The sequence below is a fragment of the Apiospora hydei genome (genome assembly GCF_038363865.1).
Source record: "Apiospora hydei strain CBS 114990 chromosome Unknown utg000004l_segment0_segment0, whole genome shotgun sequence".
NCBI classification, from domain to species: domain Eukaryota; kingdom Fungi; phylum Ascomycota; class Sordariomycetes; order Amphisphaeriales; family Apiosporaceae; genus Apiospora; species Apiospora hydei.
In genome coordinates, this window is record NW_027117363.1 from 584,130 (window position 1) to 609,700 (window position 25,571).

A 25,571-nucleotide genomic window follows, 5' to 3' on the forward strand; every position below is an offset into this window, starting at 1 on the left:
GTTCTGTCCTGTCCTGTCACATCAAAACGGCTATCACCTTGTACTAATAGCGAATGAATCAAAATTTCATTACTCAAGCACCGGGATCAATTTCATTCTGTGCCAACATACCCGCGATACAGAACTTGAGACTGGAGCTCCTCCCAGCTCGTTCCGTAGGTTCCCAGATAGTTGTCTTGCAGTCTGCCGATCACCGGCCGAGCGTTCTCCCTCTCGACCCGGAAGGCGACCCACCACTTCGCATCCGGCCCTACAATTGCCGCGTCGCCGTGCTTCGTGGGTTCACCATTGACCCAGTCCAGAAGTCGCCGGATGACGAAATCGTCCAAGAGGTAGATACCATTCAGCGACGCCCCGGGCAACAGCTCCACCCGACCTTTCCGTCGCCTCTGCTCCTCCCTCATGACCTCCAGCGAAGGCAGGCGCGCCCGGCCCGCCCACACGGCGGCCAGGAACTGGGCCTGGATATCGTATAGCGAGAAGGTGGACGCGTACTGCGTCACGCCGATAAACGCGAGGGAGGGGTCGGGGATGTAGAAGATGTCCTCGTGCAGATTATGGACCGTCTTGGCGTCGGCCGTGACGATGACGGACCCATCGGCGTCTTGGGGTTTCGTGAGGGGCTGCTCGAGGTCGGGACCCAGGAAGGGGAAGCTGGCTAGGTACCCGGTGGCGAAGAGGACGTGGTGGATATCGTCTAAGATGCGACCATCTTGGAGCACGACCTTGGCTGGGATGGGGGAGTCATCCTCCAGAGTCGCAGCTGCATCCAAGCCATCGTCTGAGAATGACGTGAACTCCTCCACTATGGCCACTTTCTCCATCGTCGTATGTCCGCTACTGTTATTCACCAAACCTCTGAAGTCCACCTCGGTCGGCCGGGCACTCTGGTATACCTTGGCAGCGCCGCCACCAACTATCTCGTTTGTGATATCGAGCGCCGAAATATGTGCACCAATGACCAATACCGTCTTGCCGCGATACGGCTCCGGCGTCCGGTACTGCTTCGTGTGTTTTATCCGGGCCAGGAATCTTGCTTTCCACTGTGCTAGTCCTGGCACATCCGGTACGCGCGGGATACCGTATCTACCGGTCGCGACGACGACGGCGTCGAAGTCATGCGCCTCGAGCTTCTGCACGTAACCCGAATCGGTGGCGAGGAGCCTGGAGGTCTGCACGCGCCATCCCCCGCTCAGCCGCGTTATCGAGTCCACGGAGGTTCGGAAGCGGATCTTGTCTGGAACCTGATGTGTGTCCGCGATGTCCCGCAGATACGCCACCACATCTCGATGGTCTATGGGGGCTTTGGTGCCTTCGGACCAGTCTTTGAGGGTCGTGCGCATAGCCACCTCGGTGCCGCGGCCCTTCATATTCGCATAGACCGGACCCGGCGGCGCAAAGATGCGGGACATGGCCTCGGGACTCGGCACCGCACCGTTAGCTTCCCATGGTCTCTTGGGAGATGTTGGCGGTCGGGTGTTCGGAAACGGCGGGTCTTGATCCGGTTGCTCGCTGTAGATCCATGCGCCGCCGACCTCGTCGCCGCGCTCAAAGACAGTAACATCCATGCCGGCGCGGAGCAGATGTGCGGCTGAGACGATACCGCTGAGGCCGGCGCCGACGATGGCGACAGTCTTGATGTCTCCGGATGTGAGAGGTATACTACCACTGGTTTTGTCACTCATAATGTCGGATATTGTTGCGGTATGTAAGTAGGTAGAAAACGAGGTTGGAGATTTGGGGAAGAATGCTTAATCTGTAAATCCCCGCTGGGTATGTTGCACAGATAACGTGATGCTGCGTAAGTAGACGAACGCAGTCATTTGAATCAGTGCTATGAGAATATTCTCAATACGGTTCACAGCGAATAGGTGAAGTATGTGTATTCATGAATTTTAGCTCCTTCTCTCATGATAATGTATAGAAAACATCACGTATCTTGATCAGTATCAGGATTGGCTGTTTGTTTCTTACGCCATAAACCGTATAATATGCAACATCAACATAATTGAAAAAGACTCATTCGCATCTCCTCCACTTGAAGTACAAGGACTCCGTCACCGCACCTCGCCCCGTCTTCCCATACGACCCAGTCCCAGGCTGCTCTTTGGTAGTGAAAGCGACCCTAAAATTGATGTCGATGACACCCGTATAGCCCGACCTGTCCGAGCACAGAGACCACACAGACTTGGACTCGGGGATCTCCAAGCTCGTCGTGATATCGCGGTCCGACGTTCTCGCGGGTTCCGTCTTGGCTGTCGACGTTGTCTAGGCCAGAGCAGATGTACGTTAGCCGAGAGCAATGATCGGAAAGGGTAGTAGAAGGGGGCCTTATGCCCGAAAACTTACCGTTTTAGCAGCATCCTCGACAAAGAACGAGATCATCCACGTATGCATGGTGACAGGCGGCGTAATGGACAAATGCCCGCGGAACTCTGCACTATCGAGCGCAACTTGCCACCCGGGCTCCGCCCCTCGAACTGCATGCTCATCTGGCAGAAGGTGGTGCGCTCCGTCACGTTGGTGCCGGGGCCGATCCGGGCCGCGAAGTCCCTCAGGCGCACCGTGACGTGCTCGTAGTCGGCGCCGACCACGTCGACGCTGCCGTGCTCCTGCGAGGCGTGCGTGCACCCGCTGCCCCAGAAGTGGAGGCGGGATATCTTGGGCCTGGGCTCCGGCCGGGGCGGGTCACTGTCTCCGGTAATGAGTGGGCTGATAGTGGAGGCGGAGGAGACACTCCAGACAAGGGACCCGAGGAGGGTCAGAGCTGTGGGTATATGCATTGCGCCGCGCTGTATGTCACTAAAGACTTGGTGGTTTGCTGCGAACTGTTCTTGCAATAAATCTATATCTACTTTGTAACGACCCTACCCGCAGGCAATGATACAGAGGATCTTGGTGTATTTATAGTTGGTTGCATCGACGCCATACCAGGCAGGAGGAAACGCCAGCATACGACGGTCGCTAGCTTCACCGGACCTGACCAACCGCACTGGCCTGTACCTCAAAGGGTACGAGACATAGATATGTAAGGAGTCCTAGCTATTCTAAAGCAGACATGTATATCTTCCGTAAACACCAATCAGGTATCGCTTTGACCAGGTGGGTAACCATTTACCCATATTACCCAGTTGACGTCGGAAGAATAGGGCATCTAGGCTCTGTGGCCCCGGGTTGGGGTCGCTTCGATGTAACCTCCCGGGCCCCAAAAATAGCAAGCGAGCCACCATGTCGGATCGAAAGAGGGCAAGCTGGACGCCAGGCGTGAGATCCTCATATATTTATCCATCTAGCTGGCAGCACTATCGAACTTGCGAGCCCGAATGTGGAAGGCAAGATTGTTATGCATGCATGTCCTCAGCAAGGGGGTCCTCATGCGAAATCTCGTTCGGTAATCATGGCTGGATGAGGAGTTCTTGGCTCGTGATAGGCTTCACCTAAACTCGTGGTGTAGGAGCGTACCAAAGACAAAGGCAAACAGAAAAGGAAAAAGGAGAAAAGTAAAACGGAAATACGGAAATAAGACGACGAGACAGAAGGAAGAACGACCCCTTTCCTTCCGGGAGTCGTGGCTTCCGCTGATTTCAAGGCCGAGTTGATCCAAATATGCCGAAGCTTCTCAACTGGAACCACGGCCGAGGTGGTTCGGATTTCCGGTCTTGCGGGTTTGAAGGCAACGTGCCATGCCACTGGGCAATCTCGGCCCCGCGCCGTCCCGAATGCAGTTTCGGGTCGTTGGTCTAGCTCAGATCTTGCGCCCCCTTCGGGCCATCTGGTGGTGCAACCGCATGACTACCCTGGATGGGATATTTTTACTGTTGCCTCTGGAAAAACGAACTTGGTAAGAGGATTTAAACCATACCCGCGAACGTTTTACAGCCACGCGTTATATGTTTTTGTCATATTTCAGAAATTTCAGAAATGGCCGAGTTCCGATTTACGGCTGACGTCATGGGCTTGTTCCGTAAGAGCGGCTCGACGTCGCTTTTGCAGCTCAGCGCTTCATGGAAATCACGTGAGCGCTACTTATATATAGGTACCTGGTCACATATCGCACGCCATTGATGCATTTTACTGCCTACCTAGCCGTAGCTCGCCCTCTGATACGCTACCGAACGCCATGCGACACGTACTTCGACTGCCTGCACTGCCTTCTTTGTTGGCCGGGCGGGCCAGCTGTCAGGGTCCCTAGGGTCCCTCACCGCCCGAATTAGTGGCTTTGGCGGGGCACGGTGGGCCCCGGGAGATGATCTCAATAGTTAGGAGAAAGCTGAAAGGGGGCAAACGCGCAACACCATCAGACTCATGGTGATGCTCTTTCCATATTAAAACATCGGTCAGCTCCCAGGACAAGAGATCCAACGGACACTATTGACGAACCTTCCACATTTAACGGCCGATATACCCCACAAACCAACCTCCTGGGATCTCAGATCAGATCTTCCCTTCTACCCATCCTAGTATTTTTTTCTTTGCAGTGGCGAACCCAGTCCCTCAGAGACAAAATGAGCACGAGGGAACTTCAAAACACGGCGACGCCCGTGCTACACAAGCCCTGGGAAAAGCCGGCACCCGCCGTCGATGAGGAGAACCTGTGGCCCGCACCGGCCATGGCCCAGCCCGACGCCGAGGCGGGGGCCGGCATCGACCTGGACGACTACGGCGAGACCCTCGCCTTCCTGCGGGCCTTTGACACCATGTACCTGATCGACGACTCGGCGGCCATGGCGCCGTACTGGGGCGACGTCAAGGCCCTGCTGGAGCGCCTGACGCCCATCACCGTCAAGTACGACCCGGACGGCATCGACATCTTCTTCCTCAACCACCGGCCCAAGGGCCTGCTGTCGGGCATGACCTTCCGCAAGTCGGGCTACCGCCGCATCGGCGGCTACGGCGACCACGACGCCGACGGCTCCAAGGACGTCAGCACCGTGCACGGCATCTTCAACCGCGTCAAGCCCGCCGGCAAGTGCAACCTGGGCGCGCGCCTGTCCAAGCTGCTGACGTGGTACTGCAAGAAGCTCAAGACGGACCAGGAGGACGCGGCCCTGAACCTGATCGTCATCACGGCCGGCAGCTTCGACGACGACATCAAGGCGCCCCTCGTCCAGGCCGCCAAGATGCTCGACCAGATGGACGTGCCCGAGCACCAGGTCGGCATCCAGCTCTTCCAGATCGGCCAGCCCAGCCCCGAGGTCCAGCGCACGTTCGAGTACCTCGACGACGAGCTGCACCTCGAGGCCAAGACGCGCGACATTGTCGACACCACGACGTGGACGGGGAGCCGGGCTCGCTCTCGACCGACGACCTGCTCAAGGTCGTCCTCGGCGCCGTCGTCAAGAAGCTGGACCAGAGGAAGGCGGGGCTCAACATTCCCGACTCGGCACCCAAAAGCAAGAAGTTGGACGGTGAGGGTGACTTTTTCTAGAACCGTCCATAATGGGCAAGAACGAACATCACGGCCGCACTTCACTCACATATGATGATTTTAATATATCTCCCATTCTGAATTTTTGCTTGTTAAATCAAAAGAACACGCCGGTCCGTGTAGGGAAGTCATTGACAGGTGACGTATCAGCAACCACGAGGCAAACCGATCCCCGAGCTCTTCACGCATCTCAATATCCTCGAGATGAACAATCGCAGGGACAGCAAATCTCATTCCAGGATCGCCCGTAGCTCGACTACAGTGGCTTCGACGAAACCCAGACTTTAGGAGACGTGGGGCTTGTTGAGCTGTGTGGCAGTAGGACTACAGAATATATGGACGTGCCAAGGCAGAATTTGGATATGTGACGAGTCTTTGGTTGGACAGATGATTTGACGGTCGGTTGGCGGTTGACCGTTGGGCTTAGGCGGGGTAGCAACAGGTAGCGGCCCCTGACTGGGACACAAGCTGATAGCCTACCAAGCGCCAATTCCATGATCAAGACCGATGATTCCACTTACAAGCTTGCAAAATCGTGAAGAAAAAGAGAATCAAAAGACCCCCTCCGTCATCTGTTTTACCTCAGTCTCAGATCCGAATACATAAGTCCCCTTGGTAGGCGACTGTTCGTTATCAGTCAGTCGTGTGATCGGCAACAAAGGCAGTGCTTGCTTGCTCTGTTGGCCGATGTCCCTACCCCGCCCAGACTGCTGCAGAGCTGCGCCCCTTGCAACCCTCCAACTTCAATGGCTATCTCTCTCAACAGCGACTAAAGGCCCAGTCACGCTCGTAGGCCACACCCCAATTGCACAGCCCACAATGATGGGATTGATCTTGCTGACGAAGATTTTTGCCGAAATCTTCGAAGGAGACTGAAATACAACAATCCCACGATGCGACAGCCCATGGGCTGGCATTTCACTCCTCGACAATGTCCAGGAGATTCCGCCCGGAACAGACCTTTAGTCTGTATTCAAAACTTCCCAAAAACTCAAGTATCGCCAGACTAGTCACTATCCTCCCAGACCAACCTTATGTGCTGGTTGGCAACGGTACGCTTGGCTCTACCGCCGCCCCGGCCAGCCTATCCCGCCGGATGGTCTGCACAATCGACGAGTTCAACGTCAACGATGTCAGCATGGAATATAAAGCCTTGTCGTACTCCTGGAAGGATGCAGACCCCAAGGAGAAAATAACCATCATCTGTAACTCCACCGCTGTCAAGATTAGTCTGCACCTTTACAAAGCTCTGGACCGGCTGAGAAGCGATACTGGACCGGTCAAGGTCTGGGTCGATGGTTTGTGCATCAATCAGAAAGACGACGCCGAACGAACCCACCAGGTCAAGATCATGCGCGAGATCTACCAGCGCAGCACAGAGGTCATTGTTTGGCTCGGAGACAGCAAGGCCGACGATAGGCTAGGACCTACCGGTGCCGACTCGGCATCTCTTGTCGAGCGCGATGTGTGGGGTGCTCTCGGTGTCGTACAGGCGTTAGCCTCCGGCAAGCTTGCTCTTGATATCCCGGCCTTTCGCAGCCTCGACAAAGCGGGACCCATCATGCGAGGCTTTGAAGCCATTGCCGAAAGATCCTGGGTGGGCATTATCCCCCTCGCACCGGGAATATCAGTCTCGCTAACCCTGTTTCCAGTGGGAGCGTGTATGGGTGGTACAGGGAAGTGGTCGTTGCCGAGAAGGTGACGGTCTTTTACGGAAATATATCGGTCCCGTGGGAACTGCTATGCAGGGCCGCGGAACAGCTATACAGAAGTCAGCAAAACTGCCACCTTGATTCCATGTATCCTTACCTGACAGAAGGGCAACCCTTGTCGGACTTTGCCCGACTCGTCTCCGTCATCGAATCGACACGAATAGAATGGAGGTCCAGGACGCCCCTTGTGGCACTTCAGCTGCTCCGCAAGTTTCGTTCACGCAAGGCCAGCGATCCCAAAGACAAGGTCTTCGCGTTACTCGGTCTGGTCCAGTACTGGGGACGGAGCCAACCCGTCTCTGCCGATTACAGCCACAGCATCGAGACGACCTTCTTGGGAACGATGATGATGCTGATCTCCAGCACGGAAAGCCTCTCTGTCCTAGCTGGCTCGACGGGCCGGGCTTGTCTTGCGAAAAGACGAGCTCCCTCATGGGTCATCGACTGGAGCTTCCCAGAAGAGGAAAATGAGTATAACAGACTGAAAAGTCTGGTTCTGTACAGTGCGGGTGCCAACCTTCAAGGTAGCGTGCGGTTGCACGGTGGTGGTATCCTCGAATCACCGGCCTACTGGGTTGGAAAAGTGGAAGTCGTCGGCGACGAGCTGGTAGTGCAAGCGGCAACGAAGATGAGGAAGACTGTGTCCTCGTGGGAGAGCTTACTGGCTTATGCGGAAGATCCCTATATCCCAGGGGAGTCGCTAAAGGGGGCGTTCTGGCGGACGATTTGCGGGGACGTCGAATACGTTTTGACCAGGGGGCGCCTCGAGACGACAACACTGGATTTCAAGAATTCCAGAGAGCTTCGTTCAGTGCCGAGTCCGGCTGGGAGCAGTGGCGATCAGCAGATAAAAAGCACAACAGGAAAACGTCCCTCGTCGGAAGGCACTGGCTGGAGGTTCCTAATCTGACAGATAACGAAAAGAGGAGAAATGCCTTCAACTACGCCCTGAGCTGCGCCTCTGGGCGGAGGCGGTTCTTCGTCACGGACGAAGGGCACATTGGCATCGGCCCTGAGGATGTGACGGAAGGAGATGACATCTTCATCCTGTGCGGCAGCCAGGTGCCCTTCGTTCTGCGTCAAGCCTCCCGGAAGCCACGAGCGTGTCAAAACGCTATACCGGAGACGCTCTTCAGGAAGAGCCGGCAGCGGCAGTACATCCCGGCGGGCAGAGATGCGAACGAAGGGATGTTGCAGACACTGAAAGGGGAGGCGAGTATATGCAACCGCGTGCACTGGCCTTGCTACACGGTGGTTGGGGACGCGTATGTGCATGGGGTTATGCAGGAGGAACAGAACATTGAGCGTACGCAGACCACGGTCTATATTGTGTGAACATACACTGAGGCCTAAAGGGAGTCAGTTCGACAGCTCTATCGTAGATCATGGTTGGTACAAGACTCAGACCCATTCTTTTCTCCGCCATCTTAAAGACATGTTCTGTTAGGAAAGCAATGGCCAGTATTGTTCAGACTTGATAAACTGAGTGTTGCTACGATTAGCATGTGAGCTTCAATACATAAAGTAGAAGAGATGCTTTTGCATTGGTAGGATGCTTATGCCTCTCGCTAGTGTTTTCCTGTCGGCATAATAGTCGATAGTCCTTGCAACCGACCAAACTCCACAAGCGACTGCTTATGGATATAAGCGTAGATAGCACAAAGTTTCTCATCCCAACAAACAGCATGGATCCTGAGTCCGATGTGGTGTAGTGGTTAACATTAGACGCTCTCACCGTCTAGCCCGGGGTTCGATTCCCCGCATCGGAAATGTATTTTTTTTCTTTCTCTTCTTATTCTTTACCCCTATCCTCTCCTGCTCCTCATGCATCATTAATCCAAATGGCCGGCTTCCTAGTCTGCAAGGAATACTTTTAAGCTTTTTTAAGGCTTGTGTTACCACAACGCGAATGCACTTTTTTGTGAGCAATACAGACAAAGCGTCGGGTCGTGACGTGAGTTCATTTGCCCCTGAGCCATTGCCTCAGCCATTGTTTCATGCTAGCACACCTTTTCTTGGGACTTTGACTAAAGAGTGTGGAACAGTGTAAAGAGCGATCTGCAAAAGAAACCAAACGGCTCGTCTGGCTCTTGAGGAGGTTTAGGATCCCTGCACGTGCTGCTTGGAGATAAGGCCTTGCGTATCTGACCCGGCGTACTCCTCCATTGATGGATCGCTTTCCATGAATGACCCGTCATGAAAGTATCGTACTTTTCCGTCCATGGTATATATTGGTTGGTTTTGCTTGTGTCGGCTCTACGCTGGCTGCTTGAGCATGTGGGGAAGTTACTGACTGACTGTAAGTTGGAGTGAACGTATGCCTCGCTTCTACACCGAGATTGCTGAAGCACATGCTGTTTTTCACTGTCCTTTTGCCCCCTGTCCTCCAGAGCCGTTGTCTGCTGGTAGCATTGGCACGGGAATAGCAAGCTTACTCGACCCATGTCTGGCATAGGTCAAGGCACCAATGCATGACTGCGTTACTGGGTATGAAGAGTAAGGTCCCGGGGTCGAGTTTCAGTTACCGAATTCCAAACATATGTGCTGGTCAACGGATAGCATTTGAATGGCATATTGAGAACATCCGGCAGGTGTGTAACATGTGACGTACATATACAAATGCGCTGAGCAGCTTTATTTAAGCTTTCATGGTAAAATACATCTTTGCGAACGCAACAAATCCGTCTCGCGTACCGGTCATATCGTTTCGCTAACCATGTCGCAAGCCTGTTAGGAATGCTTCGCTGTTTTCAGCGGAACACAGGTGTGCCGTTTCGCGACATCGAAAGCCCACATTACTCCCGTCGGCAGAAGCACCCGTCTTTCGTATCAAGTGCGGGGTCGGCAGGTCCAGATTGCACTTTGAGGCCTGGGGAGGAGATGTACTACATTTCATCGGCGCGAATTGGATTGCGACATCTACTGCAACCCAATCAACATCTACCGGGGAAATGTTGGGCTGATGCACCCGCCTTTTGGGTAACAACCCTTGAGACATTTCTTTTCAACGTTCACATTGTTGTAACCACGGGAGTGACGTCGAGGAAGCTGATCAAAGACACGAAATCTTTGATTGAAGATCAAGCGGAGAGATTTCCATCACACGTATCCCGAGAATGCTATCCACCTATCTTGACGATGTTGGCTGTCAACCTATAAAAGGCTCCATCAACCAACGTCGTAGTGTCAAGTGTTCGAAACTGCCAAAGACAAACCCCGAACATACGAATACCCTCGTCAAAGCTCTACCCTCTTCGATTCGTCTTGCTGATCTATTCGTCAATCACACCGACACCACGCCAGCGAAGCCAACCGAAAATGGTCTCAAAACCCCTCCTCACCTGCGTCTTCATTCTGTGGGCTACCTCTGTCACGGCGGCTCCTTTGACAAACGCAGGGCCGGAGCATTCACTTGCCATGGCCGTCCGCGCCGCGCTCGTCGCCAGGGACGATCAGACTGGCTACCTCGTTCCCGGCAGGCAAGGCGAGGAAGAGGCGGCCCAAATCATGGCTCCTTCTGACCGGGGCGATTCCACGTCCAAGGAAGTATGTATACCCAATACTTTTGCTTTTCTCCATTTTCTTCTCAGCAACTCGGAGAAGAAACAGGCACCGTTATATTGACCGTATCCGGTATAGGCACGCTCTGCGAAACGGAGTAACGTAGTTTCCACCTGGGGAAAGCCGTGGATTGCGAAGGGACAGACAGGCGGCAATGACAACATGCCCTATGTCTATGAGGTGCACTTTGTTGACTAGAGATAACTTCAATGAGGAGACAGAGTGTTGGGGCGGGAAGGGCGGTTTCCATCCATGTCGAGGCTGGCTCGATTTGCCTGCCCCCTTTCCCGTTACTTGCGGCTCTTTATCAATGCCTGGATCAATAAATGGGAAGAACTGTAGCCTTTGCTTTTTAAGGGGGCTCAGGGGTTGGCGAGGAGCCACAAGCAATATATTGTCGATAAATAAGGCAGAAGTTCGTTAAGTCAGAAAAGAATGCATTGCTCACTGATAGTTTGCTGCAAATGCCGAGAGCATAGCGCTCATTAGATGAATACACAATCCACATATAGTTCAACGTATATACACCTACTGAACAGGACACTTATCCTCCTGCCCCATGACAAACTTGAGCAGATCCCCCGAATTCAGGTTCCACGGATCGCTACCCACACCCCCCAAGTCCATCTCCACCACCTCCCCCGCATCCACCTTTTCCACACCAGCCTCAAGAATACACCGCCCGATGTCCCCCGCGTGAGCGCGTCCCCAAACACGTCGACCGCCATCCGCCACAGCGCCGCCTGCGACACCGGCGCGCCGTCGGGCGTCTTCATGCCGCTGAAGGCGTAGCCGACGAGGTGTGCGGCAGCTTGTCCTCCTGGGGAATGACGACGGCCATGGCGCCGGGGCCCACGAGCTGCTCGAACCCACGCTTGAGGTCCTTCAGGAGGGCCCAGCAGGCCTCGTGCAGGGCGAAGTAGTCGAAGGTGAGTTCGGGGATCTCGGCGTGGATCTGGTCGGCTAGTTGGCGGACTAGGTCGGTGGGGGAGACGTCGTGGGTGCCCTGGTCATCAGGCATATATGGGTCAGTTTAATATGAAACAGTTATGAGGTGCAGATGTGTACTTACGTTAGCTGCCTTTCCCTTTCCATTCTTCGATCCTGGGGTCTCGTTTCTGTCTTTGGCTTTTTGCAGGATGTCCGTCACTACCTCCGTGGACATGGGCCGGTTCTCCCGGTATCGTTCCTGCATCAACAGCGAAGTCCACCCTTTGAATTTCACTGCGTAACCAGTCAGTTACTAAACCCTACTAAGTCCTGGATGGAGATGGAGCGCTGGTAGGTACAAAACCAGGAAGACTTACTGTTGCGGCGAGTGGCCTGGGAAAGATCGACTTTGTTTGTCCGCTTGTTCGGCGCCCAGTTGGTCGTCGACATGCCCATTGTCAGCATGAAGTTCTTGATATAACCCTCAGGGGAGGTGGGCGGGTCTCCCACAAAGAAGGTCGAGTTGCCCTGCATCTGCCGGAACGTCTCCATGTCTTCCCATCTCAAGTAGTCCGGCAGGCCCTTCTCCTGGCGGATGGCGTGATACAGCTGCCCCACGGCCATGACGGCGCCGGGCACGGCGCTGTAGACGTTCCCCTCCGCGTGAAACCGGGTGCGCATGTAATGGACCCAGAGCCCGCAGTACATGGGGTGGTGTCGCAGGAACGTCCAGGCCTTGTTCTTGGGGCGCTCCAGCAGCTCCTCCTTGTGCAGCATCGTGCGGGCCTGGTGGATGGGGTCCTGCTCCCAGAGCATGACCACCCTGAGCGCCCGCTGCCGCGCCTTGGAGGAGGCGGGGATCGTACTGAGCGAGCGCTTGATCCGCACAATCGTCTCCTTCATCTCGGTAAACGCCCGGTCCACGCCGCCGGCGCTCAGCCTCTGGTTCTCGAGGATGTCGAGGTACAGCTGGACCGCGAAGGCGTACGAGACGGGCGTGACCTGGGTCTCACGGATCCGCCTCATGCCCCTGATCAGCTCGTCCTCGACGGGGCTGCTCGAAGAACTCGACGAAATACAGATTGTCCGACAAGAACTCGGCCATGGCGTTCTTCTGCTGCAGCCACTTGGCCTTGTTCGTCTTGGGCACGAACTCGCGCCGCTCGTCGTACCAGCCCCACATGCCGTTGTACTGCGATAGCGACTTGGGCGCGTTGCCCTGCCAGTGCGTGCGGGTGAAGAGGGCGGCGTTGAAGAAGGTCCAGTCGTGGCCGACGTCGTACGCGTCGTAGTTGAAGTCGTCTTTCGGGTGCTTCTTGGCCAGGAACGGGCGGCCCAGGGCCTCGCACAGGGCCAGGTGGACGTTCTGCGCGACCAGCTCGGGCCCGCCCGCCTTCTTGAGCAGGGGCGCGATGTCGTCCTCGATGTTGCGGGCGAACTCCATGGCGGCGTTGGTCGCGACCGAGACGGCGGCGAGGTCCAGCTCCTTAGCGGAGTATCTGTCCCATAATGTATTCACCTCGGCTCTGAGCTTGGCCAAGTCGGCCAGGAGGGCCATGTAGGCGAAGATGGCCTCCTCACCTTCATCCAACTCTTCTACCTGGTACGTGGCGTCATGCCGTTCGGGCAGAACAACATCGGGCGCGTTCAAGAACTCCTCAGACGGCTCGTACACTTCCAGGAAGTCGAAAATGCTGCTGCGGGCCTTGGGTTTCATTTCGACATCTTCCTCAACCGACTTCTTGACATCAGACATGGCCAGTCCGTCAGATCCGGAAAGGAGTGGCTTCAGCGCATCTTGGACCCTCTCCAAGACTTGGACGAAGTAGCTATGCTTCCTGTCTGCGCGACTTCCCATCTGCTTTGCAAAAGCCTTTCGAGCCCAGATGACGCGCGAGAGGGCCGCAGAGAGTGACGAGGGCACTTCGATGGCCGGGTCGGCATCAGCCTTGACAATGTGCTGGGCCATGGGGATGAACTCCTTGATCTGTAAGACGTAGGAGGGGGCATTGTTGCTCTTGGCGTTGGTGCTTCTGCTACTCGACGGAGGCGGGGCCCTCTCGGCCTCGGCCTTCCTGCCCATTTCCTCGGCGGCGGCGAGGATCTCGGCCGCGGACGGGATGGACGGGGCCTGCTTCACCGTTCTTCCCTTGCCACCACCCTTCCGGCCTTTCCCCTTGGGACGGCCCGAGGAGGAAGCGGGAGCACGACTAGAAGAAGTGGAGGAGGAGGCGCCATTGGGCTTAGCGTCTTCGTAGCCCAGCGACATTGCAGTGTTGGCAATCCATGACGCGATGATGCTGGTATCGTTCTTGTACTGGTAGTACTTGCTTCGCAGCCAGTCCGGGAGAGCCATGGTGATTCGATGCTGTGTTGCAAGTATTCGGGACAGGGTAGAATAGCTAACAAAGGATGAGTTTGCAGTCTAAGTAATTCGCAGATTGTCACCCCGAACTGCGACGGTATTTGGGATGGCTCGATATGATGTCCCAAGTTCAAATTGGTTTTTGCTTTTGCTTAGCCCCCTGGTCCCGCGTTACGCGTAGGGCAAACTGCACGAGGGGATATCCTTGCAGTAGTCGACATAAGCTAAGACAGCACGAGCAGCGTAGTGACCAATGCTTTTGATCGACCAGATGGAGTCGATCGATTCCTGATGATCCTACGTATCCAGAGGTAATCTATGCCTATCCAGTTATGTGGGCAAATCCGAAACAGAAAAAAAGAAAATCAAGTTGGAGCGCGATTGGTATCGGTTGCATGATGAGGCTTGTAGGTGTGGTGCAAAAGTCGGACTAACACGCGTTGGCCCACGTTCGTTCTGGCGCGGCAGCTCCCGTAAACCCAAACCCAATCAAGATCAGGCCATCAACACGAAACTGTGTTCAGGGATGTGTCCTGGCGCGACGTCCAGAGTTGAGTCGATTGCCACCAGTATCGCCAGCTCTGTCGATTTTCCAACCCCAAGTAGTCCACAAACAAGTAGCATCTGTATTTATGTTTGGGTTTTATACTGAGTCGATGAATATATATACATAGCTGTTTTCATAACGATTTACCGTGTTTTTACAAAACTTTCGTATAGGCGGGCCAACTCGTCCAGAATATGTATTGCATTACGGCTCCCATCTGGCAACCAACATATACCTAGGGGTGTATATTATTACCCCGCTCCTCACTTCCTGATTTCTCTCCACTGATAGGTGGTTGGTCGTCAACCATAGATTGGCAGTGTACTCTGTAATGTCCCTCTATTTTCAAAGCATAACAATCAAGCACGTAAAGAGCTTCCATGGTGGTCCGTTTCTGACCAGCACGACTTGGAGGGAAGGGAGCGCCTAATTTTATTTTTTGAAGTCCCTAATACAGCAAAACCATTTCAATGAACTCGCTATTCAGGTTTCTTTCCTGGCTCCTGTGCAATAAGTCAAAGCAGCCCTTCCATATGACAACATTTTTTCATGTGCAATAGCAACCGCTGCCGTCGTCAGCGTTCGTTTTCCAACTAGGTACAGCTAAGCCAGTCACATCATCGATCCCGTACCAGGAGTGCCTGGACCCGCAAAGCCCCCTACGGAACGCTGTGATCCTCGCGACAAACGGGATCCCACTCGTTCCAATGTTTCCGCAAGCTCTGGATAGTCGGTTTGAGCGTCCTGGCTCCAGTCACGCAACTTGAATCCCTTTTGGTTTGAGATTGTCAGCAAGGTATACATACCCCAATCAGCGTGGAAGTAGGTGTGTTGATTAGTACTTAGTAGTAGTAGTTTCAGATTACTTACGTCGTAGTGGAAAGCCAGTAACCCATCTTCGTACACGTGCACCCTAAACTGGCCCTGCATCGGATTCGCCACCAGGAGCTGCAAATGGGCGGGGTCCATGGTGTACGACACCAGTCCTCGGACGCCCAGGTGGTCTTGCAAGATTAGCAGGAATGAGACGTCGGGGTCGCCGCCATAGATCTTGACGGGATACTCCGGCCCGGGCGTGTTCGAGAGGTCGGCCAGGTACAGGGTCTCCTCAAAGCAGACGTAGCGAGCCCAGATGTCTTCGTGCGGTGTTATTTGAATATTACAATTCTCCTTACTGGTCCGTAGGCTGTCCAGGGTGCAGATGGCGTACTCGGGCACGAGATACTCCGCAATGACAAGGCAAATCTCTGGCAACAACGCGGGAAACTCGGCGTGCACGCAGAGTCCGACCTTGCCCTGCAACCGGACGAACCGCTGCCGATCGTGCGAGGCCAGGGGCGGGAATCCGTAGCGGGTTATGTCTTGAGCTCGCCCGCTCAACCGCATGCCCAGCTTGCCGGTCCCGAACCGGAAGCACGGCTCGTGGAAGGCGGGTGCTGAGTCGTAAATATCAGGTTTCCAGACGTGGAGCTCGGCGTTGAGGTCGGAGTCGTACCACCTGTTCTCCGCCTTCCACGGAAACGTCGCCGACACCCGGCCGTCGCTATAGGGCGCAACAATCGCGGGATCCTGCTCATGGAGGGTAAAGCTGCAATAGGCGCAGTGGGACTGGACGACGTGGAACGATTTATTCGGCATATACTCTAAATTATTTCGAGAATTGTAAGCAAATTGCTCTCGAGGGTTGAACCTCGGTCCAGCAACCACCACATGACAGGAAGCCTGAAAGATCTACAATCAAACAGACAATCCGAGGTGAGGTCGTTGATACTCTCGAAAAGAAACTAGTGTGTAGAAAGGGAAAAACGCTACCATAATCTGAGTCGTAGCCGACCTGGGTGTCAAAGCAGCCATCATCTGGCCAGTCGTACTGACTGTCAGGGAGCACATCCTCGTCGACGTCCATCGCCCCGGATGAGCTTCGTCGTACAATGGAAACTTCGGCGGGCAAAACCCTTCTTGCGCAGCAGCTGGCTTGTGGATGCTCTGTGGGTGACAAGCGTTACGCAATCGTTGGTTGAATGATGATGATAGGTAAGAGTTGAAGCTAGTGTTTTCGACGCGGGCTGTTGTTTACTTCGCGATGAAGGCTCCTAGGATCAATCTACAGCAGGCGGTTTCCTAGACGACGTCGGATCTGGGAAATTCAGATAGTGGCATGATGGAAGGGGGTTTGCCACGTAACTCTGTAACTGTGTGACTCGAAATGACGTAGAATGCCAATCAAACTGCGACTGTCCAGGCGCGACGCGGAGAAGACGACTTGTGTGACGTTGCCAGCGCACGACGCGCTTGTCGTTCTGTTTGTTTTGTTTTCTTCCTTTCACTTCAAATTTTCTGCTTGCTCAAAGCATGTCGCCTTGGCCGAGTGCACTTGCGTCCCTCCTACCGCTATCGGCATTGCATGTTCGCTCATGCCTCCGGCAGACCCTTGTCGCTATTGCGGGAGGGGGTCGTGGGACTTGGTAGACTATCCCGTTCGTTGTCATGGTAGCAACATGGAGCTGGCAGCTAGTTGGTACTTGATCCAGGAATAGTTGACGAGCTGCTTTACTTGTTATGAGATGCAAGAACGAGCATGAAAGACCATTCTTAGACTTCCATCGTGTCTTCGAGGGTCTGCCATCGCTGAAGCGGCTAGTCCATGCTATTATTAAGATTATTACCAATAAGGGGGCTACGTTGACGGTCATGTCTAGAAATTGAGAGAAATGTGAATATGCGCCATGTTCATGAGACATTGTAAAGTACTTCCATTAAAACCAATCAGTGCTATTTTAGGCTTCCTCCAGTCCACCGCTGGTCGTTACAGTCTTCACTTGCTCTCCAGCCCAAAGTCCCGTGGCTCTTCAAATCAACAAGTCTTTCCCATTTCAGTTCGCTGAATCAGATCCCTCGCCGTTGTTCTTGTCGCGGCCTGCCCCGCCACCAGCTCCGGAATCCGGTTTAGCGTCGGTGATGTCACGCAACTTCACACTCTGCCGCAATAGCAAGTCAGCAGGCAAGCAAGCAAGCAAGCAAGCCTCACGAATACATAAGAAGAGAGGATTGACCCACATCCGAAACGGTACTGATGAACGAGCCATCGCCAAATTTCAAACTGCGCCACCGCGTGTCCACGTACTCGACCGTCCAATCGTGCCCGAACACCGGCTTGTCCCGGAAGAACTGCAAGTCGGTGATGCCGAGATGGTCCTCCACCATGCTGATGCCGGCCGCGGGCTCGCCGGCCGCGTGCACCTTCACCTCTGCGACGTGACCTTGTTGCTGTTGTGCCGCCGAGGAGCTGTCGTCGTTGTCGTTGCCATTCCTTTCATTGGATAGGCTGGCGACGTAGCGGACACCGTCAATGTGCACGTACCGAGCCCAGACGTCGGCCGTCCGGTCCACCCGAGTCCGCCCGCGGTTGTTGTCGAAAGCAGTGCGTCCCATGCGGGGAAGGCCCAGATACCACTGGCGTTGCCGTTCAGCCTCCTGGGCATCGACGTGCGGCCACTGGCTCACAAGCCCTGCGACGGCGTATTCCGGCACGAGGTCATCCGAGATCATGAGGCACAGCTCCAGGGGCAGCACCGGGTGCCGGAGCCTGAGGCACGACGCCAGCTGCTCCCGCATCCAGGCGAAGCGCCGCTCGTTGCACCTGCGCGACATCGCGAGCCCGCGCTCCGTCATGCGGAAGTACAGCAGGGACTGGGCGACGTCCAGGAACTTGGGCACGGCGACCTCGAAGCACGCGACGTGGCAGCCGTAGGGTCGCCCGTCCAGCCAGTCGACGAAGAAGCGGACGGGGACCATCAAATCGGACATTTCCCCCGACCACCCCGGAAACACTTGTTTGGGCAGCGGCGTCTTCAATTGGTGCATGTATGGCTTAGACACCAGGCCGCCTCTGGTCACTGTGGGTTTCTCGTCAGGCCTGCGTGTTCATGTACACGTGCGTTAGTCTTGGGCTTTGGGGGGTTCAACGTGCCGGCCAGGACCGATTGGTCAATCTCGAAGTCAAACCCACAGTATCGGCAGTAGGGAGCACTCCATGTCTCTGGAAGTGGGCGTAAGTACTCATCGTACTCTTGTTCGTTGTCGAACTCGTCGTACGAGTCGAACTCGTCGTCGTCGAACTCGTCGTACCAGTCGAACTCGTCGTCGTCGGCCATGATGCAGATTCCAATCTTGCCCATTGACCACGAATCTATGGGCTGCTGTTGCGACGAAGAGCTTTTCCATAACAGTTGGAGCGCGCGGGGCAGTTTTAGCGTTGGGTGCCTGAAGCAAACACGTGGGTGGCTTGATTCTCATTTGCGTCTCCAACAGGCTGCCAAGACTCGGAGGCTGGGAGGGAAATCTACTCAATCAGAGCTTCCTGCTTCTTTTCTGGCTACCATCATCAGGTTCCTTGGCGAGATACTGTAATCGAAGATTGGCACGACGTCGACATGCTGAGTCCCCTGCTCGACCAGGTAACAGTAGCGATCCAGAGCGATGACGCTCTCCACCAGCTTGCAGCACAGCACGCTGAGGGTCCAGAGTATTGCGATTTGGCCCTTGCAGTGCCGGTACTTCGCGTCGTACTCGGCGAGCTCTGAGTCGGAAACTTCAATATCATCAATCCCGAGGCTGTGCATAGCCCTCTGCGCAAACTTGACGAAGCTTGTAGTGTCGCCCTTCCTGATACCCCAGGGTGTGCGACTCTTGGCCGAGATATCGATTTTCTTATCGTGAAGAAGCTTTTCGAAAATCGCACGGTAAAGGCGCCGGTTCGAGAAAGTCGAGTCCGGGCTGCTCAAGTCCGTTCTCTCCCAGTTGTTGGGCGCCTGGCAGCCTGTCATCAGAGCGGTCGCACTTAATGTGACATCTCTGTCCCGCAGTCTCGCACTGATGGGGAAGCCATCTGGGCATTCGGCGGAGCGCGGGGTGATGTGGTTGTAGCAGCACCCTACAGCCGCGAGAGAGTCAATGAATGGAAGCTGGGTGAAGTATCGCAGCATGTGCTCGGAAAGCTGACCGCAAGCGTGTAGTCCGACAAGAATGCATTTCTGCCCGCCCGCCCATGCCGCCATCTCCTCGGCCAAGACGGGCGTCTTCCTATCCACATAGCGAACCAGGTGAGCGAGCTTTTCCTCAGGGATGCCCAAGGCCGCAGCGGACGACTTTGATGCCGCGATTTGTGACTCGCTGCCATCAATGGCGAGCACCCGGAGTTCCGGATTCAGATGAGCGAGCGTAACTGACAGGTAGCCTTGGCCCGAGCCAATATCAATCACACGAGTGATCCTTCTCTCGGCGCATGCATCTCGTATGAAAGCTGCAGCTACCGACACCTCGGCTGTCTTCTTGGTGTTCATCGGAGCAGCTAGATCAGGCGGCAAGTCAATGCAGGGCCCTGCACGCTGCGCCCGGGGTAAAGACGCCGAACGAAGCTTTTCCAGCCATTCTGTGAGTGAGTCGGGCGGGCTTCCGATACCTGGCACAACAGCGATCGGTGTATGGGTGTCACCACCAATGCTGTCAATCAGGTGGTGCTGCGCGAGCCGATGGTCAGGTAGCGATGACCACCAGGCAGTCCACTCCTTGGGCAGCGCATCCCAGGCATTGTAAATCAGGGCATCGTTGACGTGAATGCCGCCCGTGACCTGACGCACCAGTGGGGACTCGAGTAGATCGCACAGGCTCGCAGTGTAGTCGTCCAGACCTTGTGTCGAGCCTGGAAGCGTAGTCATCGGATTTGTAGGGGATGTGGGTTTTTGTGGGAGAAATAATTGTTACCCCTCTAAAAGGGATGATAAGCAGCAAAAGAGGGTTTGCTTACTACTTACTTTAGCTTGGTATCACGAGTCAAGATGCTCCACCAGCAAATCACGGACTGACACCAAGACATTGGCTTATGATTTGGGCGGAGACTAAAAATCTTAAATGAACGTCCCTCGTAACCAGACGTACCTGAGGGCAAATGGCGCACGACATTCAGGGGGTAGTATCATTTCGAGTTCATTTGATATATTACTTAGCATGTTAAAGAACCCTTAGGGAGAAACTCTACAATTGCGCGATTTCGCTAGCGACTCAAGCTGCAGCCCGCGCGATCTGGCTTAAGCACTACATGTGCCAGTTATGGCCTTGAGCTTGTTCATGCGTTGTCCCACTCGCTCCCCCAGCTTGGCCACATCATCCGCCTTCATCCCACGCCGGATCTGCGCCGCCTTGGTCACGGTGGCGACGTCCGCTAGCGCGAGGGGCGCCATGATCAGGCCCACGATAGCCAGGGGCGCGTTCTGGGGTCGTCGACGATGGTATAGACGTCGAACGCGGCGTTGCCCACGGCGCCCATGACGGAGATGATGGCGCCGATGTCGGCGAGCTCAGCAACGGTGCCCAGGACCTCGCCCGCGATGGGGACGAAGAAGAGGATGGCGCTGATGAAGGCCAGTATGATGGCCTTGCGCTCCTCCTCCTCGATCTTGTCGGCCGTCTGCACCACCATCGCCATGCTCTCGACCCCCTGCACGATCATCAGGATTGGCAGCGCCACGGCGTCGACGACGTCGTACCCACTGGCGCCCAGGTACGTGTCGGTCCGCATCTGCGCCACCGCGTCGGCCAGCTGGCCCGGCAGGTCGGCGCTGTTACTCAGGCCCTTCTGTGCCAGCTCCTTGGGGTTGGTCACGTCTTCGGCGCCGTAATCCTTGGGGAAAGGCGCCGCGAACTCGTACCCGGTGTCCCAGCAGGAGGCGCCGTCGCCCACCTTGTGGCCCGAACCGCTGCACATGTCGGCGTTGGTGTGCAGGCCGAAGCCCACTTTGCTCTTGGGCACACCCGTTTCGTCCAGCAGCGCCGCGTAGAAGGCGTCGGCCTTGCTGCTGTCCAGCGTCCAGTACACGCTCTGGTGGTATGGGTTTTTGGGCCCGTACCCACGCTGCGAGTAGTCGGGCGGGCACGGCTCCTTGATCTTCTTCATGCTCGTGACAAGATGGCGGTTCATGCCTGGGTAGTAGTCGCCACGACGCTGAATGATCGAGTAGTAAGTAGAGTTGGAGAAGAAATTTTCATCCATATCTTGCGCTTCTTCTTCCTCTACTACTACTTCTTCCTCATTCTGTAGTCGTTCATTTAGGGTGGGGCCTTGCACCAGAGACTCGTCGCGTCGGCGCTTTGAGTAGCACTCCCCTTGAAACAGTACTTGCAGTCGTGACAGTAACTGCAGCACATGGATATCTCCATGACTTCACACGTGAAGTACTCATTGCTATGTTTCATCATGAAGTCGTGAAACTGCTTATTGGCGCTGCCGGCCACCGCTTTGGCGTACACCTTGAACTTCTTGTCATAATGCTGCTTCATCAGGTCATCATACTGAGACATGGAATCCTTCAGCAGCCCGGCGAGCAGTTGCAACGTATACTGAGGAGCACATTCTACCGGCCAGCTGGCGATAGTGGAGTCGGATAAGTCATCGAAATGCCCAGACGGGGAATCATCGCATGTAACCAATGGAGCTCCGAATGCTCCGTCGTCAGGGCAGTCATCAACTTCGTCTTCCTCTGGATCGCAAGATCCGTCGGCTGAGCCATCATCTCCGGTATACTCCGCGAGATCGACAGCCCAGTCAATGGTCCCGGCGAAGTTGAGACCTTGCCATCGCGACTTGCGGCTGGCCTTAACGTCTTCGGTCATGTAAGCAACCCACTGCGTACCTCCCCAGACCGCGTAGTTGCTGTCAGTCTTGGAGTCGTACCAGGATTTAACGCCCGTCGAGGTATTGGCAATGATGATGTTGTTGATTTCCGCGTTAGATATGTAGCCAGGCGTGGCAGTACACTCCCCCGGCTCGGCCTGAGAGCTGTTGTCGGCATTCGCGGTAAATGTGCACAGTGGTCCAGTACACCCGGCTTGGGCCATCTTGAACGACCTTCCATAACTCGAGATGCCGACTGCGATCTGCTTAGTGGGCACACCAGCTTTCGTGATCATGGCCAGCGTAAGCATAGTCTCTGTCAGATTGACATGACTTCGGAGACAGCTGCCCGTCTCGCAGCCATCTTGTGCCCACTTATTGCCGTAATCCCATTGTCCTATGTTCAAAACATGTAAGTAATAGATCACTGCAAGTTATGAGTGAGGTGATCACAGGTTCTTACCGTGGAGATCATACGTCATATAGACTATGTAATCAACGAGTTTGGCCATGTCTTTGACAGGAAACTGTTTGAGATACCAAAACGAGGCGGGCGCTGCAAACGACATGGTCTTTCCCGAAGGTATCTTGCCTCGAAGTGCGGTCAGGAACGCAAGATAGTTAGGACCGTCGCTGGGCAGTCCGGGAGGGATTCCTGGGATATCAGGTGCCTATGATAATGCTGGGGTCAGGGAGGTGGACATGATAACGGGGTTTTGTGGTAGACTTACACCTGGGTACTCCCAGTCAAAATCGACACCATCGATGCCCTCTTTGTTCAAGAAGTTAACAATGTTGTTAATGAAGGAGTTTCGGTTGCTTGGGGTCATCGCCTGCCGCAACCTGTCATAGGTGGCCGGTTCGGTCGAGTAACCCCAGCCGCCAAACGAGACGATGCGTTTAACATGAATGTCCTTGAAATCCTTCCACTGGGAATAAGAGTCGTTGATTACCACCTCGTATGTGTTCGAAATCGTTGCAAAGGCCCAGTGGATATGGGTATACTGAGAGCTGTCTATGGATGCTGCCCGCATGTTGAGGCAGGGACGGTCCCAATTCCACGACTCATAATAGCCGATACTGATGACATTTGCCGGTCCGCTACCCTTGTTGACGATCTCGGTGCCACAGTGGGAGATGCAACCGTTTTCGCCTTTAGGCGCCGTCCCTGGATTACCGGCCGGGCCTGTGTGGTTCGTGCAGTAATCAGGGGTTATTCCGCATTGACCCCACATGTTACAACACGCGTTCAAAGGGCAGGGGTTCAAGTCAGTGATGGCAGTGCCGTTTGTTGGCATTTGGGTTCAAGGTACAGTAGGTCCGCATTGCGCATTGGCGACCGCATTGGGCAATGGCGGTTTGCCCGTACTTAAGCATATCGTCAGTAGCGCGGGAAGGTTGTTGCAGCCAAACCAGCCCCATGTTGTCTTGTTGTTGAAGGACTCAATCTTCTGGTTGGTCAGGCCATATTCTGCACCTATGGTCTAACAGCTCTGGTATTTCTGTACAGTGTACTATATGGCGGTTGGTCAACAGGACTCATAAATTGTTGCGAAAGACCCAAAGGTGACTCACGGCATAGCATGACCCGTTATTGTACGGTTTTGGTGTAATGTCCGGCAAGGTGCCGGCCGAGCAACAAACTCGCTGCCCTGGGACGAGGGTCCCGCATATGTTGGGGTTGTATTTGGAGAATTGGTCCCCTGAGATACCACATCTTGATGCCAGCGCAGCGCACGAATCACCGGAGAATACCTTGATGGTAGAACAATCCGCCCGCTTCTCCAATACGGGACCGGATATACCAATGCAGTATGCCGTACCCAGCCAGAAACTATGGAAACAGAAATGGTTAGCAGGGCTTGGTTCCCCAGTCAACTGTCTGGAGGGTTTACCTACTTCTGACACTGTCCAATAGCTGGGTTCCAAGTATCTGTGGAGAGTTGAGCGTTCAGCGCTGACTGCATGACTTGAAGACGAATGGAACTTACAAAGTTGATCCACCGAGATACCGTGGGCGTTAGCGAAGTCCCAGCACCCTTGCCCTGATTCGGGTAAGGCGTATTTGTTGCAAGTACTGATGATACCAGTTTGCGTCGGCCCAGGTGGCACGATACTTGTTGTGGTGGTAGCTCTGGTTGTAGAGGGGGAAGACGTCGTAGTGGTGACTGACTGAGACTGAGTTGTTGAAGAACTTACAGTCAGGGTTGCTGTCAGATTGTTTGGAACAATGCTCGAAAGATTGGTGGGTGGGTGGGTATATTCGTAGAAGGTAACGTTGGAGACACTGAGCTCGGGTGACTTCAACGATGAGGAGTTGAGACAGTCCCCATTGCTCCAGGATTGAATAGCTGACTGTACCCAGTCAAAGTCGCCACCGTTATTGATGGCAACGCCGAAGATATGTTTCGAGTTCCCTTCTTTGGGACAGCGCTGGAGAAACATAGACTCAGGCGCACCGGTGTCGCTGTTGTTGGCAATGGCAATGGCTTCTGAAAGCACAGTTGAGACGCTCCCACCATTGTCAACAGCCGCGCCTGAAAACACTCCCACCAAGGTTCCCAAGCCATATGAAAAGGTCTGTTTCATGTCGCAGTCCGCACCCATATAGCTTGCGATTTGCGCGAGCGCATCCGCAGTGACGAAGGTAAAGTTCATCCCATCTCCGGCTTTGGCAACTTCAAGGGATACACTTACTGGGCCGGCGTCAGTAACACACAGAGTATTAGAGTCAATGGTGATTGAATCGCGCGGTCGTAAGCTACGTTCATCCAGTGTACAGGCGAGAACAGCTATGTCTTCAGCCTGCTTGTCGTTGCCACCCCCGAGAGCGAACTCAAGACGCATGTGTCGGTCGCAGAGTCGTAGGCGTTGAATGTCTTCATACAGGGTCCACGAAGCATAGGCAGTGCTGCTACATACACTGGGACAGCCATCTAGAGAGGGGATGGATGGAGACGAAGCGCCCGCGGCCATGGCGGTATCTTCTCGGGAAGACCCAAGCCAATACACCAAGACTACCCGCAAAACTAAGAGAGGAGAATAGCTAAAGAAGACCATTTTGGTTGAACAAGACTGGGTATCTGCCACCAGTCGATGAACCGTTACTAGAGACTAGGGATGGGATAGTTATTATTTAGTACCAGTAGAGTCAGCCCAAACGACTTGCGCTCATGCTATCCGAGATCTGAGGGACTGGACATCGAATAGATCATCATGGGATGCGGAATGGCTACCAGCGGGACAAATTTGGACAGATAGTCTTATAGCAGGTGTGTGACACCAGCTAAGCATGACAATGATTTGCCGTTCGCAAGCTTTGCCCTCTTTTCAGAATCATGATCGGCAAAGCTTGCCCC

The 25,571-nt window shown here is 54.6% G+C and overlaps 11 protein-coding genes across 11 annotated transcripts; 4 read left to right on the plus strand and 7 right to left on the minus strand.

Annotated features, from left to right (window-relative positions):
• Window positions 1-92: 92 nt before the first annotated feature.
• On the minus strand, window positions 93-1,685 carry PG997_002684 (uncharacterized protein; the record flags this gene model as incomplete). Its single annotated transcript, XM_066806999.1, has 1 exon — window positions 93-1,685. One exon carries the CDS (start codon window positions 1,683-1,685, stop codon window positions 93-95), a length of 1,593 nt encoding a protein of 530 aa, XP_066670617.1.
• A 696-nt stretch (window positions 1,686-2,381) lies between these two features.
• On the minus strand, window positions 2,382-2,783 carry PG997_002685 (uncharacterized protein; the record flags this gene model as incomplete). Its single annotated transcript, XM_066807000.1, has 1 exon — window positions 2,382-2,783. The coding sequence occupies one exon, from the start codon at window positions 2,781-2,783 to the stop codon at window positions 2,382-2,384; it is 402 nt and encodes a 133-aa protein (XP_066670618.1).
• A 1,722-nt stretch (window positions 2,784-4,505) lies between these two features.
• Window positions 4,506-5,428, plus strand: PG997_002686 (von willebrand factor protein; the record flags this gene model as incomplete). The annotated part of the gene is made up of 2 exons (XM_066807001.1): window positions 4,506-5,258; window positions 5,285-5,428. The coding sequence occupies 2 exons, from the start codon at window positions 4,506-4,508 to the stop codon at window positions 5,426-5,428; spliced, it is 897 nt and encodes a 298-aa protein (XP_066670619.1).
• Window positions 5,429-6,359: 931 nt separating this feature from the next.
• On the plus strand, window positions 6,360-7,130 carry PG997_002687 (HET-domain-containing protein; the record flags this gene model as incomplete). Its single annotated transcript, XM_066807002.1, has 1 exon — window positions 6,360-7,130. The coding sequence occupies one exon, from the start codon at window positions 6,360-6,362 to the stop codon at window positions 7,128-7,130; it is 771 nt and encodes a 256-aa protein (XP_066670620.1).
• Window positions 7,131-7,225: 95 nt separating this feature from the next.
• Window positions 7,226-8,475, plus strand: PG997_002688 (heterokaryon incompatibility protein-domain-containing protein; the record flags this gene model as incomplete). The annotated part of the gene is made up of 2 exons (XM_066807003.1): window positions 7,226-7,851; window positions 7,953-8,475. 2 exons carry the CDS (start codon window positions 7,226-7,228, stop codon window positions 8,473-8,475), a joined length of 1,149 nt encoding a protein of 382 aa, XP_066670621.1.
• A 1,983-nt stretch (window positions 8,476-10,458) lies between these two features.
• On the plus strand, window positions 10,459-10,899 carry PG997_002689 (uncharacterized protein; the record flags this gene model as incomplete). The annotated part of the gene is made up of 2 exons (XM_066807004.1): window positions 10,459-10,686; window positions 10,780-10,899. The coding sequence occupies 2 exons, from the start codon at window positions 10,459-10,461 to the stop codon at window positions 10,897-10,899; spliced, it is 348 nt and encodes a 115-aa protein (XP_066670622.1).
• A 574-nt stretch (window positions 10,900-11,473) lies between these two features.
• PG997_002690 (uncharacterized protein) lies at window positions 11,474-13,987 on the minus strand (the record flags this gene model as incomplete). Its single annotated transcript, XM_066807005.1, has 4 exons — window positions 11,474-11,707; window positions 11,774-11,925; window positions 12,009-12,685; window positions 12,711-13,987. The coding sequence occupies 4 exons, from the start codon at window positions 13,985-13,987 to the stop codon at window positions 11,474-11,476; spliced, it is 2,340 nt and encodes a 779-aa protein (XP_066670623.1).
• A 1,168-nt stretch (window positions 13,988-15,155) lies between these two features.
• Window positions 15,156-16,181, minus strand: PG997_002691 (uncharacterized protein; the record flags this gene model as incomplete). The annotated part of the gene is made up of 2 exons (XM_066807006.1): window positions 15,156-15,314; window positions 15,414-16,181. 2 exons carry the CDS (start codon window positions 16,179-16,181, stop codon window positions 15,156-15,158), a joined length of 927 nt encoding a protein of 308 aa, XP_066670624.1.
• Window positions 16,182-17,416: 1,235 nt separating this feature from the next.
• On the minus strand, window positions 17,417-18,697 carry PG997_002692 (uncharacterized protein; the record flags this gene model as incomplete). The annotated part of the gene is made up of 3 exons (XM_066807007.1): window positions 17,417-17,521; window positions 17,601-18,459; window positions 18,603-18,697. The coding sequence occupies 3 exons, from the start codon at window positions 18,695-18,697 to the stop codon at window positions 17,417-17,419; spliced, it is 1,059 nt and encodes a 352-aa protein (XP_066670625.1).
• Window positions 18,698-18,889: 192 nt separating this feature from the next.
• PG997_002693 (uncharacterized protein) lies at window positions 18,890-20,260 on the minus strand (the record flags this gene model as incomplete). Its single annotated transcript, XM_066807008.1, has 1 exon — window positions 18,890-20,260. One exon carries the CDS (start codon window positions 20,258-20,260, stop codon window positions 18,890-18,892), a length of 1,371 nt encoding a protein of 456 aa, XP_066670626.1.
• A 524-nt stretch (window positions 20,261-20,784) lies between these two features.
• On the minus strand, window positions 20,785-25,188 carry PG997_002694 (killer toxin alpha/beta; the record flags this gene model as incomplete). Its single annotated transcript, XM_066807009.1, has 8 exons — window positions 20,785-21,633; window positions 21,762-22,609; window positions 22,676-22,883; window positions 22,944-23,398; window positions 23,582-23,689; window positions 24,112-24,145; window positions 24,204-24,257; window positions 24,412-25,188. The coding sequence occupies 8 exons, from the start codon at window positions 25,186-25,188 to the stop codon at window positions 20,785-20,787; spliced, it is 3,333 nt and encodes a 1,110-aa protein (XP_066670627.1).
• Window positions 25,189-25,571: the final 383 nt, after the last annotated feature.